This window comes from Bactrocera dorsalis, chromosome 3 (genome assembly GCF_023373825.1).
Source record: "Bactrocera dorsalis isolate Fly_Bdor chromosome 3, ASM2337382v1, whole genome shotgun sequence".
Classification (NCBI taxonomy): domain Eukaryota; kingdom Metazoa; phylum Arthropoda; class Insecta; order Diptera; family Tephritidae; genus Bactrocera; species Bactrocera dorsalis.
The window spans coordinates 75,653,087-75,667,743 of record NC_064305.1 but is presented as its reverse complement, the minus strand read 5'-3'; the positions used below and the strand labels follow the sequence as shown (position 1 = coordinate 75,667,743).

Sequence of the window (14,657 nt, the reverse complement as noted above, 5' to 3'; positions counted from 1 at the left end):
TAATTTTCTTTAATTAATTAAATTTAAAATAATTTAATTAAACTTAATTTAATTTAATTTTTTTTTAATTAATTAAATTTATTTGACAATTAAATTAATTTAAATGTAAGTAAATTTAATTTAATTAAATTTTTAATTAAATTTTTTCAAATAAATTAATTTAATTTTTATACAATATAAAAAAATAATGTTTAAAAAAATTTTCTTAATTAAATTTACAAATACTTTAACTTTTAATTAACAATTAACACAAATATAATTTACTGTAAATTTTTTAAATTAATTTAATATTTTAAGCTAACTCACATTTTATCCTCCCATTTTCAGGCTAAATGTTTTCAAAAAATATAATGCGAGAAAAAATTTTAACTTGACACATATCAACGAATTTTTCATGGAATAATCAATAGAAATAGTATATAAAACATATACGAAACTTAAGGCAAAAAAATATAAAAAAAAATTAATAGAATATTTTTCAAACACTTTCCAAAAAAATCACAAAAAATACTTATAATTAAGTGAAACGAAAGAAACTGAGTAGCAACTGCGCTTCACATACCCAGTAGGAAAAATATAGTGCAAACACATACACAAACAAAAACAAAGACCGAGATTAAATGCGTTAAAAACATAAATTAAAGTCAAAGCGCAGATGCTACAACAACACTTATAACAACCAGCTTAAAATATAATAGTTTAGAGAAAACAACAACAATAACGAAGATGCTGTCATTCTATGCAAATTACGTGCTACACACGTCTCGACTGACGCCCACAATGGCCAAAGCATTTGCCAAGCTGTTTGAACTTAATATGCCATAGATATGCGCAACTGCACACACACGCTTTGAAAGATACTCACACACACACACACACACGAGGACGAGTGCAAAGTGAAAAACACGCTGTAGTTCACCTATATAGTGATGAATGTGTGAAAAAGTGTAAATGTCATGACGTTTATTTATTGTCTACGAAAACCACAAAAGCCGAAACACAAATAACAACAAAAATAAAAAACAACAACAACGACTAGTCTGCATAGTTAAAACGCAGAAAAAAAACTGTTTATATTTGATTGTATGAGTGCGTGACGCAACCGACACGTTGGCTGTTGCAGAAAACAACAATATTTCGTGTAACAACAACAACATATTGAGTAACAACAATATTGCAAGAAACAACAATAATATTTTGAACAACAACAATAATATTTCAAGCTACAACAATATTTTGAGCAACAACAACAACAATACTTTGCAAAACAACAAAAACAACAACAGCGGGAGTGAAAGCAATACCACGTCAAGGACATTGACAAGCTGAACAATCACGACGCAGGATAACGGCAAACGAGTGGCCACACGAAGTTGATAACGACAACATAACGTGTAAGCTAACGGTATGCCATAAATATTTGTGTCCGTGTGTTTGTGTTTTCATACAACTTTTTCACTTTATTGCCCGCGTGTGGCAATAAAAGCGGCAAAAAGAGGAAAATAACAGAGTCTGTCATCGATACGGTTGAAGAAGCAGCCACCCTGTTGCTGGCATTCAATTGCAGACACCGACAAAAGCAGCTTACGACTTAGCACACACATACAAGCAAACATACAGTGAGTGTGTGTGTGACATTTATTTTATATTTTGCTCATAGGAAGAGCTCGGCAAGCTAGCCTTGTGCTACAATTACTTAAGCCTCGCACACACACACATATTTGCAAATATATATATATACATAGATATATACATATATATCAGTATATCAGATACATATGCACAGATATCACCTAGAATGCCTGACAGCTATGCGACGTTGCTAATTTCAATATAAATCAAGCTGCTCAACATAGCAACGGAGAAGCAGCAGAAGAATCAGAAACAGAAACACACAAGAAAATAACCATCCATTCTTACAAGAACAACAACAACAACTAAAGAGAAAAACAAACAAAAACACCCACCCAACTAAAAACGCTCCGCAGCTCACCAACCCAGCGAACATCTGCACTACCAACCAACCAACAATAAATACAACAACAACAACGACAAGAACAACTAATTCACCTTCAAAGCTTTAAGGATTAAGCAAGCATTAATATCGATCAGTTACAAACGACAACAAAAGTAGCAAATAAACGAGTACCAGCGCACACATTGTTGCAGCTAGAGAGAAAGTACTCACAACAACAACAATAATAATAGCAACAACAACAAAAGCAAAAACAAAAGACACAATAATAAAAGCGATAATAGTGTCTCACGTCGCCACTTAAGCGTGCAACGAACAGACGACAGCGAACCCACGAACAACAACTACAACTACAAAATACTCACACACACTTATAAAAACAGATGTGTGTGTGTTTGTGTGACATGTTGTTAGCTTGAAATTAGAGTCCTCTAGAATCACCTACACAGCTGTCAAATACATCTACAAACAACTACAACAACACTTCGCTTGCCTGCCTGCCGAACAAATAGAAATTCAACGAAATGGCACGACGCAAAGGAAGCGGAAGAGGAAGTAAGTTAACAAATAGCATTATGTTTGACTTAATAAACAACAAATATTAAGTAGAAAATAGTTTAAGGCGTTGCAAAAGTTTATAAGGGGTGTTTCAGAAATGTTGCATAAATAATTTAACTACGGAAGCACTAAGGTCAGGTGCTACGAAAGACTATATACTTAAGGACATTATAAAAAAACAAGTTATAAAGAAGAGAATACGTTAATTTCGCTTGCACCGCAGAAATAATACCCTACACAGTTGCATTTTTTAATGTATAAAAAGTTATAAAAATAAATGTATCTTAATTTAGTTCAATCAGTTTATATGGCAGCTATATGCTATATTGATCCGATCTCAAAAATTTGTTCCGAGTTCGAAGCACTGTCTCAAAAAATGGTCTATACAAAATTTCATGTATATATCTTTTCTAATAAAAAAGTTTTCCATACAAGAACTTGATTTTGTTCAACCAATTTGTATGGCAGCTATATGCTATATTCATCCGATCTGAACAATTTCTGCCGAGAACGTAGCACTGACTTAGAAAATGATCCAGGCCGAATTTCACGATGATGTCTTGCCGAATCAAAAAGTTTTCCATACAAGAACTTGATTTTTATAGGTTAGTTTGTATGGCAGCTATATTCTATATTGGTACGATCTGAACAATTTCTTCCGAGATCGAAACACTGTCTCAAATAATGTTCCATACCAAATTTTATGTATATATCTTGTCTAATAAAAAAGTTTTCCTTACAAGAACTTGATTTTAATAGGTTAGTTTGTATGGTAACTATATGTTATAGTGATCCGATATCGGCAGCTTCTACAAATGAGCAGCTTTTTGGAGATAAACGAACGTGAGTAAAGTTTCAGATAGATATCTCAGGAACTGAGAGACTAGTTTAACAGACGGGCTAATCGCATTCGCTTATCACTCTGATCATTTATATTTATATAGGTATACTTTATAGGGCCTCCGACGTCTTCTTCTATGTACATTAATATACCCTGCTCAGGGAATAAGTGTTTATAAATTTATTCTCGAACAATTAACGTTGAAAAATTTTCTGGCCGTAGTCAGTCTTATTCCAACCTTATTGGAAGTGTTTGTCTATTATAATTTTTTTTTTTGCGGGGAAGGGGTGGAAAATGCCTTCCGCATCATCAGAGCTGTCGTCTCAGCAACGATATGTGCCACTTATGGGTCCCACTCTAAGGAACATTCGCCCACCCTGGAACCGCGTTAGCATTACTTCAAGATGGCGTTCCAATTTTCTTACTTAGAGATTTACATCTGCGCACCTGCCGGCTCTTCGACTTTATCCGTTCTATGTAAGTACTTTCTGTGTCCAAATAGCAGCTAATTTTCGCTGCCTTTCTTTTGGGGTGCAGGATTTGTACCTAGAAGGTTAATCTGCGGTTCAGCCTTATGCCTTGGTCACCTGTTTCGAACGTTTAGTGTCGCACAGAGAACTATTCGATGAAGTTGGGCCTAGAGTTGACCTTCTCGGTCTGAAACCGTGCAGTCTGAATTCGCCAGCTTCATTGACCGCCATTTTCAGTCTAGGTTTAAGTACTCTTTTATAGAGCTTTTAAGCTGTGTAGAACATGCATAGTGGCCGGTATTCTAATGGCAAGCTGGAATCTCCTTTTGCTTTGTTTCTTCCAAGTTTCAGGAAATATTCCAGTTTCGAGGCAGGCGTTGTACACGCTTAAGAGCACTGCGGGTCGTTCTGCGACGATTGTTTTGTGTTATTTTTGCTGGGAACCCGTCCGGGCCGATCGATTTATTAGTTTTGCGCTTTCCAGCGACCAGTTACAGTTATTCGAGAGTGAACTTGGGGATTTCCGAAAGTCTTTTAGCATATTCTGGTTCACTGACTCTTTTTTCGTTTACGAATGTCTACGCTACATTGAAAAAAGCAGATCCTAAAACAACCTAACCTTGAAATCATACGCACTTCAAAATGTAGATAAAATATAAAAGTTGCTCAATGAAACATCTCCAAGAACTCTATACATAAGCTATACTAAGCTTCTCATTGCATAATTTATTAGCTAATTAATTTTTTCACCATAACTATTGCATGTCAATTAAGGAAATATGAAGAGCAAAATTCCACAAAATTAATATTGCATTATTTCTGAATGAATTTACCTTGAAAGTATATGTGCGTGTAATACAATCCTGCTCTTTACGCACTTTAACCCATTCACCTTTCTATTTGCTTTGTGAATTTGTAACTAAATATTTTATTCAAAATAGAGAAATAAACTCATTAGCATGTTGAAAACACTTTCGCAGAATTACATAATAATATATCAGTTCTAATGAGTTCACAGATATATTGCATAAAATGCCAATGTCCGTCACATAAATAAATTTATGTGCAATTACTTCGGCGGAAAAATTAACACAAATTTCTCGTTGCTTCTGATATCGACAGTTGTTGTAATTGCTTTGATCTGGCAACAATAAAAAACATACGAAAATATATCGTATAGAAATTACGAGAATATATATATTTGTGACTGTTGTTGAATTTATGAGACTTGTACGTTCGTTTTGTCAATCTCTTATATTAGTTTTTAAGGTTTAGCGCAAATATTTTAACGTTATTTATCGACAATCCCATCCGATGACAATGGAGCGGACGTTCCACTGCCCGTCCATGAAGAAGTTCGAATAGCAATTAACGGTCTGAAATGTAACAAAGCGCCGGGCATCGATCACCGACCGAGCTAATCAAACACGTCGGCGAAGAACTGATACCTTTTTTGTAGAATAAGGTCGGATGAAAGCATGCCGAACAATTGGAATTTAAGTGTACTCTGAAAAGGGAGACCCCACAAGCTGTGCCAACTACCTTGAGATAAGTCTCCTAAACATCGCAATTACGGTTCTATCGAGCGTATTGTGTGAAAGTTTAAAGCCCACCGTCAACAAACTGATTGAACCTTATCAGTGCGACTTCGCACCAAATCTTGGAAAAGATCCGTGAAAAGAGGTCCGAAACTCACGACCTCTTCGACGTTTTAAAGCAGCTTTTGACAGCATGAAGAGAAGCTACCCTTATGCGTCGATGTCTGAATTTGGTATTCCCGCACAACTAATACGGCTGTGTAAACTGACGTTGAGCAATACCTAAAGCTCCGTCAGGATCGGGAAGGACCTCACCGAGCCGTTCAATACAAACGAGGTTTCAGACAAGGCGACACCCTTTCGTGCGACTTCTTCAATCTACTGGTGGAGAAGAACTTATCGACATCTTACGAAATTCCTAAAGATATCTGTATGCTGACCGAATTAGCCAACCCTGCTTGGTTTTCTCGAACATCTTTTCAATTTTTTACATACATTTACGTGTTGTATGGGTTAAAATAAGTAAATTTGTTTAGAATATACATACATCTGAGTAGAAGAACCATAAATATGACGAAGTTATGTCGTTAACAATTAAATACATTTTAGACAATTCGAAGATAGTATAGATACATATATTTTCGGCGTCGTTGTTGCTTTCGAGGCGTCAAAACTTGGGACGAACCATCAAATCCGTGGCATTCATTTCTCTTGGACTTTAACTAATTTCCAGGCAAAGCTTGGTAAAATATATTTAGAACCCTGTCAAGTGACCTCACAAGGGAGTAACTGCGAAGCCAAAAAGCTGGAAAAGGAGGGCAGCCTTTCCTCAATTTCATCCGATCGGAGTCCAGTCAGTCCTTCGATGTCGCGTTTGTTGGACCCTGGGACCTTCAGCGAGCTCAGCAAGCGCTGGCCATGAACAAGAAGTAGTGTGACCTCGAAAGCCTTCTGGTCCAGAGTGAACTGTAAGAGGTCATCCGAACTGCTGGCTATTAGTAAAGTCAATCTTTCCAAAATTATATTACTGGACACTGTCCAATAAGTTTACAAGCATTGTGGCTGAGTATTTTGCCGAACACTCTTCGCCATAGTTGTAGGGTGGAAGGCGAGGTCGAATAATCTTGTCACTTTCTTCTCTATAGCCCAGATTCTGCCAGACTGAGATCGAAATATTTGCGCAGACACACCTAGGCGAACTTAGAGAAATTGCTGAGCTAACCTATCACGTGACCTTTATGGGGACAAAAAAATGTCTATAGAAATATTCCACAAAAAATTTGTCCATAGTTTTTTCCTTTGTTTACTCGGATCTTGTATTATTTCACGCGATTCGTCCGAGGAAAATAGTAGCCGGTCAGTTTTTTTTTTTGTTTTTTTGATTTTAATAAATATGTGAAATCGATTTTTTCGACCTCCAGACCATAAGACCTTTGCACTTACAAACCTTTGAACCTTCAGTGACCTCAGCAAACCTAGCCACCAACCTGAACTTGTACCACTGCGAGGTTCTTCTGGCCCAGAGTGAATTGCAAGTGATCATCCGATCTACTGGCTCTTAGTAAAGTCAATCTCTTCACAATTATGTGACTGGACACTGTTCAAAAGGCTTACATGCAGTGCGGCTGATTATTTTGCCGGTCGTATAGGACTGATTATTTAATTTTGATACTTCAACTAATGCTTGGAACTTTGAAGCTCCTAGACATCGAAGACGAATCCTAGTTAAGGTCACACAGAATAAAAGGAGTTGTTCAATCGTCTCGTTCATGCCTTCTTTTCCGCACTTTCTGTGGTACAGTTACTTATAGCCAACCGGTTCGCGTATGATACCAGTAAGTTATGATGTGTCAATAGATCAACAAGCGTTCTGTAGTCTTTAAAAAAAAATTGTAAAAATCAGACAAAGGCACCGAAGGTTGCGTATGGTCTTGGCGATCCTGCATATCTTTAAGGTATTTCATCTCGCTCTTGTCCGTCTATAAGTCCTTTCGATAACTTCCATCTCACCCTTGCTCGTCTGTGAGGCCTTTCGAAAATTTCATTTTTTTTATCTTTTTAGCGACTTGCGCGATTTTCTGTACTGGTTCGATATCCAGACGGAATCGTATCAGCTATTTTGTTTGCCAGAATACACTTTGGTTATGAATACAGGTTTCCAAGCAATAACCTACAATAACTTCTATAGTGCATTCAGTATGATTTCGCTATCATAAGGCACTACAAAATGCTTCCAACTATTCTCACGCGCTTATGAGTAACACCTCTGTCTCGAACTTTTTTCTATCTGCAATCATTCAGTCTAAATGCCTTTGCAATCAAGTTAATTATTTTATTTCAAAGTTTCTTGTGAAATTCCGCTTAAATGGCGATGATTCATAGAATATTCCGAGCCAATTTATGCTTTTATTATGTGCTCACTTTTTCTTGCGGCGTTTGGTTGAGGATATTTTTAAACAACTAACCAGTTTGCGTTTTTGCAACTTTTGTTTGATTTTTCATGCTGCATTAGCTACTGGCAGCCGAGTGCTAAGCAAGCGCTTGGCCAACAAGTTTTGCTACCAGAAATTGCGCCGCGCCATTTGTTGACTCATCTGAGTGAACGCAAAGTCGAGGGAATACCTATGCCAGACCAGCACAAGCAAGCGTGAATTTTTAGCTTTTTTACATTTTGATTGTACATATGTATATCTATATATTTTGCTAAGTGAGTATGTGTTTGGGCAATTTGGCGTGACTTATTGTGAGTCAGCGTGTCGCCACCCGCAATATGGTGTGAGTCTGCTCCGTAAGTAGTCATATCTGGTGGCGCAAACAGTTGGCAGTAGCGAGCACTTGTTGGCTAAAAATATTCAGTTTAAATATTTCTTGGAAAAAAATTACAGTTTTCTTTAAAAAAAAGTATATTTTCTCATTACAAAAAATTGTATTTTCGCTTCAAAAGCAGCTGAGTGAAATTTTCTTATGAAATCGCAAGTCTGCTGCTATTTTAGTGGCATGCAACAGGTTTGTCTGAGTCAAAAAGTTGAAAATTATTATTTTCTCATTTAGAGCCACAATTTCACTTATTATATCCACATTTTAATAATTCCGTTGACCCCTTAACCTATCCAAATATTATAATTTTCTGCCATAAAATGAGCAGACATCAATTGCCCGCATTTTCAAATCACTTTCACTGCAAATATTCACCAAATACATAAAATATATGCAAATACATATTTAAGCTCTGCTCACTCATAAACAGTTCTTTTATTACAATCTACATATTTACTATGAGTTTTCATCCCGTTGCACTTTGTCAAGCTGTCGCCAGTCAATGCTAAGCAGCGTTCCATCATGTCTGCCCAAGCATCTCGAATGCCGATAAAATATACATTATTTTTATCGGCTCTATATATTAATATATTTATACGGAGATAGATATTCTTCGCATTAAATGTGTCAAGGCGTTTGGGCAGGCCACAAGCACACAACTCCATAGAACTAAAATGGCCTCCAAAACTGTTGCTTTTGCCATTTCAGAGTAGTAACCCAGTAAGCAATGAATTTTAGAATGAATATCTAGATGAATGGAGTTACTATTTCTCAATCCACTGTCCGAAAGCTTTTTAACTGTTGATATTAAAAAACGTTTCAATTGTAAAACGATTTCTCAACTCCCTTCTCAATAGCCTCTTAACATAACCATAGTTATATCTTCCAAAAAATACAAATTTCAATGGAAATAGCGTTTCTCAAACCAATTCTCAACAGTATTTCAACAGTTTACATAAACAATTATTCATTGAATTAAAACCTTGTCTATAGAAAGAAACTTACGCTTCTTCTCAATATTGGCAATAATAAATATTACGATAAAATACGATCTATAAATTCTTTTTCCCCTTTTTAATATTTATTAATATATTTATATAATATATCAAAAACGATTTCTCAGCAATTTTCTCAACAGTTTCCTAAGAGCCGAATTCTCAATGTCTGGTTAGCAGCAATTCGTCTGTTAAGCTTAGGTTAAAAAAACGTTCTTCAGAGTCTTGGTTAATTAACCAGAACTTAACTGACAAATGGCTGTTAACAAAATATTAAAAAAAAAGTTTTTCTTAAAAAAAAACGTTCTTTACCGAAATAAGTAGTCTTGGTTAGTTAACCGGAACTTAACTGACAGATGGCTATCGCAACTAAATGTTTAATCATTATTTTTTTGAAAACAAAAGTATTTAAATAGATATAAACTTTCTCAACTGTCTTCACAATAGTTTCTCAACTGTTAATATCCATAATTATTTCTTCAAAATAACAGTCATCTAAATTGAAATACAATTTTGCTGACCAATTCTCCATAATAGCTCAACAGTTGATATTAATAATTATTATAGAAAACAATAAACACGATCTTATATTACATTAAACACAATTTCTCAACAATTTTCTCAACAGCAGCCTAAAAGCCGATTTCTGAATGTCTAGTTAGCAGTCATCCGTCGGATAAGTTTTGGTTACAAAAAAAAACGTTTTTTACCAAAAGAAGTAGACTTGGTTAAGTTAACTAAAACTTAACCGACAGATGGTTTCAACAAGAAGAGCTATGTTGTTTCCAAGAACTCAGAAATTACAAATACCTCAAATGCTTGTTCTCAACAACATTCTCAACAATAATCTCCAAAATGTAAACTTCGTATCAAATTAAATCAAGAGGAACCAATTGTAAAGTGAAGATTAAGGCACGGTTAACTATTACTATTCTCAAAATTTACTAACTCAAACTATTATCAACAGCATTTCAATATACTAAAGTTTACTTTAGTACACCTAAAGCGAGGTCTACATAGTTTTAGCAATATTTTCTGTATAATGTCGGCTGGGTTATGTCAACTATGTAAGTATGTCGCTTATGCCTGTGTGTTTACCAGGAATTGACATTGGTTTTTATTGAATTTATAGTCGCTTGTGTTGTTATTGGCAGGCAATTTATTTTCCGAGTAACCCAACCAGGCAACGCAGACTCTTGCTGCTTGGCCTTGAGAGCGAAAAATTACTGTGGGAGAAAAAAAGATGAACACAAAGGAAATGCCGAGAGGCGCAACGCTTTCAATATGACAAATTAAACGGAAATTACATTATGAGAATTTTTTTTGCCCTAAAGCGCCTAATATTCTCATATATACATAACTGTGATGAGATACACAAACTAATGAAGCACCGCAGACATGCTGAATACTGAAAATAGAGGCATAAAGCCATTCCATAGCCATTGAGTATGAGTAACAGAATCATCAGTTGGTGGTTACTCGATCAAATGATAAGTAGTTCTGAGAAATCTGATGGTGTTCTGTCTTTGATACTGTAAACATTCGCCTGGAGATTACTTGGATGTTAAAGACTGAAATATAACATCAAGATGATTGCGATGGTTCTTTTATGAAATGGTGAGTTTTGAGTCAACCACAGGTAATACTAATGGATATCCAATGCGTTCAGAAGAAGAAAAAGAAAAACGACCTTAATAGAGGCCAATTACCGAAAAATTTTGCATTACACATTGCATAATAGTTCAATTTGCTCGAGTTCTTATCATTTAATGCATGATAAAGTATAATATTCATCCGATTTATACCAGAAATTAAGTTTCCCGTGATTTAAACTCTCTGTTTTGTACTTTCTAGACATTTAATCTATTAGAAGTTATCACAACCTTCAAAATATTATGTATTTAAAAGGCTCTAAAAGTTCCTTATGGTTTCGAATATTACTGCCCACATGTTCTACCATGGTAGGTTCCCATAAAGACACACATGAGGTCGTAGAATGTCAAATAAATAGTGGATACTTCTACGAAACAATATTTTGGTCAACCGCAACCCGGTACTAAGTGTTAAATGGTGTGTGGTAATAATTGGCTTGACTATAGCTTATTTGGCTATTTTTTAAGTTTTCGAAATCCGAAGAACACTTATGGCAAGTAAAAGGGTGAAAACACGCGATCTAGAATACCGAAGAATTTAGGTATGGTTTCGTAAAAAATGGAGAGGAAGTTCAATTTCAGGTTCACTTTAACTACATCTGGTTTTGATACCTTTAAAACTTCATATAAGGTATTTCTAGCTTTCCGATCTAAAAGTCGAAGTTATACCGCCTTAGTCGGTTAATATAATGGATATTAACACCCCAAATGGGGTATGTTAAGTTTGCCAAGATGTTCGAAACACTACTACCACATAGACATCTGTCTATCCGTCCGTCTATTTGTATGATGAAACTTTGAACATGTTTCTTGGGATAAAAGAGAGTTTGTAGATGGGCGTAATCGGATCACAACACCATTAAACAAATATCTGTAAAGTGCCAAAACTAAGCATTGAATTAAGATAGAAAACTGTAACTTGGTACATGAGATCGTAGTAGCAAGAAGCTACTCAGTGAGCTGAAATGGTCATAGCTTTGCTTTTTACTAGATTCAATGCACATATCTCATAAACCACTTAAGATACAATACCCGAATTTGCTCTGGACAAATCCCTAACTGTAAAATGAATCGAAGTGGAGTATAATCCCTCATAACAATTCCGTTAAAAACTGCTGAAAGTGGTATAAATCAATTAATAAATACGCCACAGGTATTAAATTTTACACCTAGAAAGATACAAGCGAACTTTATTGTAGCAAAATAAACGATGGGAATGGCATTGCCCATATTTCCGTGGAAACCCATTATCTCCTCGACCGATATCAACCAAATTGAATATATAATATTATCTTGACGTCCCTATGATCCTGTGCAAAAACGAGTGAAATCGTACTACAACCACGCCTACTTTCCATATAACAGAATTTTAAGTTCGATTTTTTCACTTTTCAGTATGCGAATCAAGAACCAATGTATAATATGTAATGACATAAAACTTCGTCACGTATAATGCCTTTGAAATGTACCACCTTATGACCCATTTTCATCGCAAATACCGTTCTCACAGAGATATATTATATAAATCCTGAGATAATCCTTTTCTAACAATATTATGCCGGTATGTATGGGTTGAATCGAGATTTTCGAACTTCCTGTTAACTTTATTTCACATATATCGACTAAATATGTGGTTTTTTCGATTTCTGGACTCTTTCAAGTTTGACTGCGCCCGACTTTCGTTTACTTTTTCTGTTTTTTGTTAGATCTGCTCGGAATCGGAAACAAATTGCACACCTACATACGTGTTCACTTAACGCGCCGAGACATCTTATTTGCCATCATTAGGACTTACATTCGTACACCCACACACATAAATAACTGTAAACATTTTTATTTTTGCCGCATGTGTGTGTGGGTTAGCACGTGCCACCTTTTTAGAAAAACAATACAAGCGCACCAAGAAAAAGACTTATCATTTATGCTCCACTTACAGTTATTTCTACGCCCCGCACTTTGTTACAACTTTACATAACAACAGCAACAGCAGCAAAGCAATGTAAATAAGAGTTACAAACATACTCATATTATATATATGTATACATATATACGCTTCTAATATATATGTATATATACGCTTCTAATAGGCAAATAAAAGCAACCTGTTTCCTTCCCTTACCTCCCACATCCACAGCAAAGCGGGCAAACACATTGCGAATTCAGCTGAGAATAAATGTCTAAAACGGAATAATAGATTAAGCAAACGTTCAAGTTTTTCGGCCGAACTCAGCCGACAGCGTGGCTGTGGGTGGCGGGGGTTGAAGCATCGTGCTATTTATGTCAAATACTCATACTCATCAGCACGTGGGGGTGGAAATCTCTCGCCTGTGCTGGATTTCCAAAGCGCGTCGACAAGCAACAGTGCCGAGCCATAGGAGTCAGCTGTGCGAAGCCAGCAAACTCTAAGGCTTTCTGAGGAAAATAAATGAATGAAATGGTGTGGGCGTCAGGACTCCAAGTGAAAGGAGCTTGCTTATGCCATTTAAATGCGAAGTTTATGGAGACTCGAAATTAAGCAGGAGAGAAATTTTATTTTGAAACCTGCCTGTTTTCCTGCCACTTTTTGTTACCACCCACACGTATATGCTAAATTTAGAAAGTTTGGGGATATCGGTAGAAGCACATTTACTTAGATATGCTGATGGGACTTGATATGCTTGGAACATACATATATCGAATTGGTGGTCGATTGAAGTTGAAATGATTTAGTGTCAAAATTTTTTGAGAATTTTCAATAAATGAGAGCCGAAATTGAATTACATATATTTATACGACTATGTGCAAAGCTAAGTGGATTACTTTCAAATAAATTTTCACAAATATCACAACACGTTGCACGAAGAGTTCGATGCTATTGCCATCATTGATTGTAGCACCCTAAAATAACCGTAAGAGAACTTCATCATGATATGAAAGTGAGAAAAATGACAATATCAACAACATTCCAGAGATTTGTTTATACCTTCCTTCATTAGACGCAGAAAAACATCCAGAATGAGACCGCAGTAACCAATTAAGTGAAAAATATAGAGGGTCAGAATGAGAGACGATTTCTTGAGCCGACTAAACAAATTCACCTATACGCTCTAATACCACGGCTCAAAAAATCTTATTTCATTCTAACCCTTAAAAAATCCACCTGAGCCTAGCAAACCACCAGCATGGCTTCTCAGATAGTTCACGGCCTAAATCAAAAACCACCATGCGAGAGGACGATTCTTGTAGCGTTGGGATTGTCAAAAGCCTTTGATACTTTCACCCTCACTAAATTCACAGCAACTGTATTCACTGACTGGAGGAAGGGCTTAATTTTGCAGTCGATTGGCGTTAAAACTCCGACTGTCAATAACCCTAAGATTTTAGGTGTAGCACGACCGCGATTATTGTCAAAGTACAGAGCCGCAATAAAATCCTTAAGTCGCTAGCCGGCAGTACATGGGGAAAAGACAAAGAAACGTTTTTAGCAATCGACAGGCCGGTCCTTAACTACGCCGCCTGGATACAGTGAAACATACGCGAGAAAGCTCCAATCATGTTAGAATACTGCACTCAAGACTACAACGGGATGTCTTTCATCGAATACCTTCACCGTGATGCTTCCATTTAAGTAGCATAATGAACTCCTCTCATATGTTGTTTGCTGTCTTATGATTAATATTATATATTTTTAATCATAGAAGCTGAAGATATACTCGATTTAATTTAAAACACTATCCACTTCTTGAAAGGCTCTACATAACTCACCAGCATAATGAAATAATCATTCAAAGTAACTGATCTCCAAAGTATCAGCAATCACATTTTATTGTCT

General features: G+C 35.9%; 1 protein-coding gene across 2 annotated transcripts in view; it reads left to right on the top strand.

The window, feature by feature from the left end:
• Positions 1–1,193: 1,193 nt before the first annotated feature.
• Positions 1,194–14,657, top strand: part of LOC105229121 (zinc finger protein 40) — a 174,190-nt gene continuing 160,726 nt past the window's right edge. For both annotated transcript variants that reach the window (XM_011209213.4, XM_049453414.1), the window contains exon 1: positions 1,194–2,530. In XM_011209213.4, the coding sequence (XP_011207515.2) occupies positions 2,500–2,530 (31 nt within the window). In that variant the 5' untranslated portion in view covers positions 1,194–2,499. The remainder of the gene's footprint in view (positions 2,531–14,657) is intronic.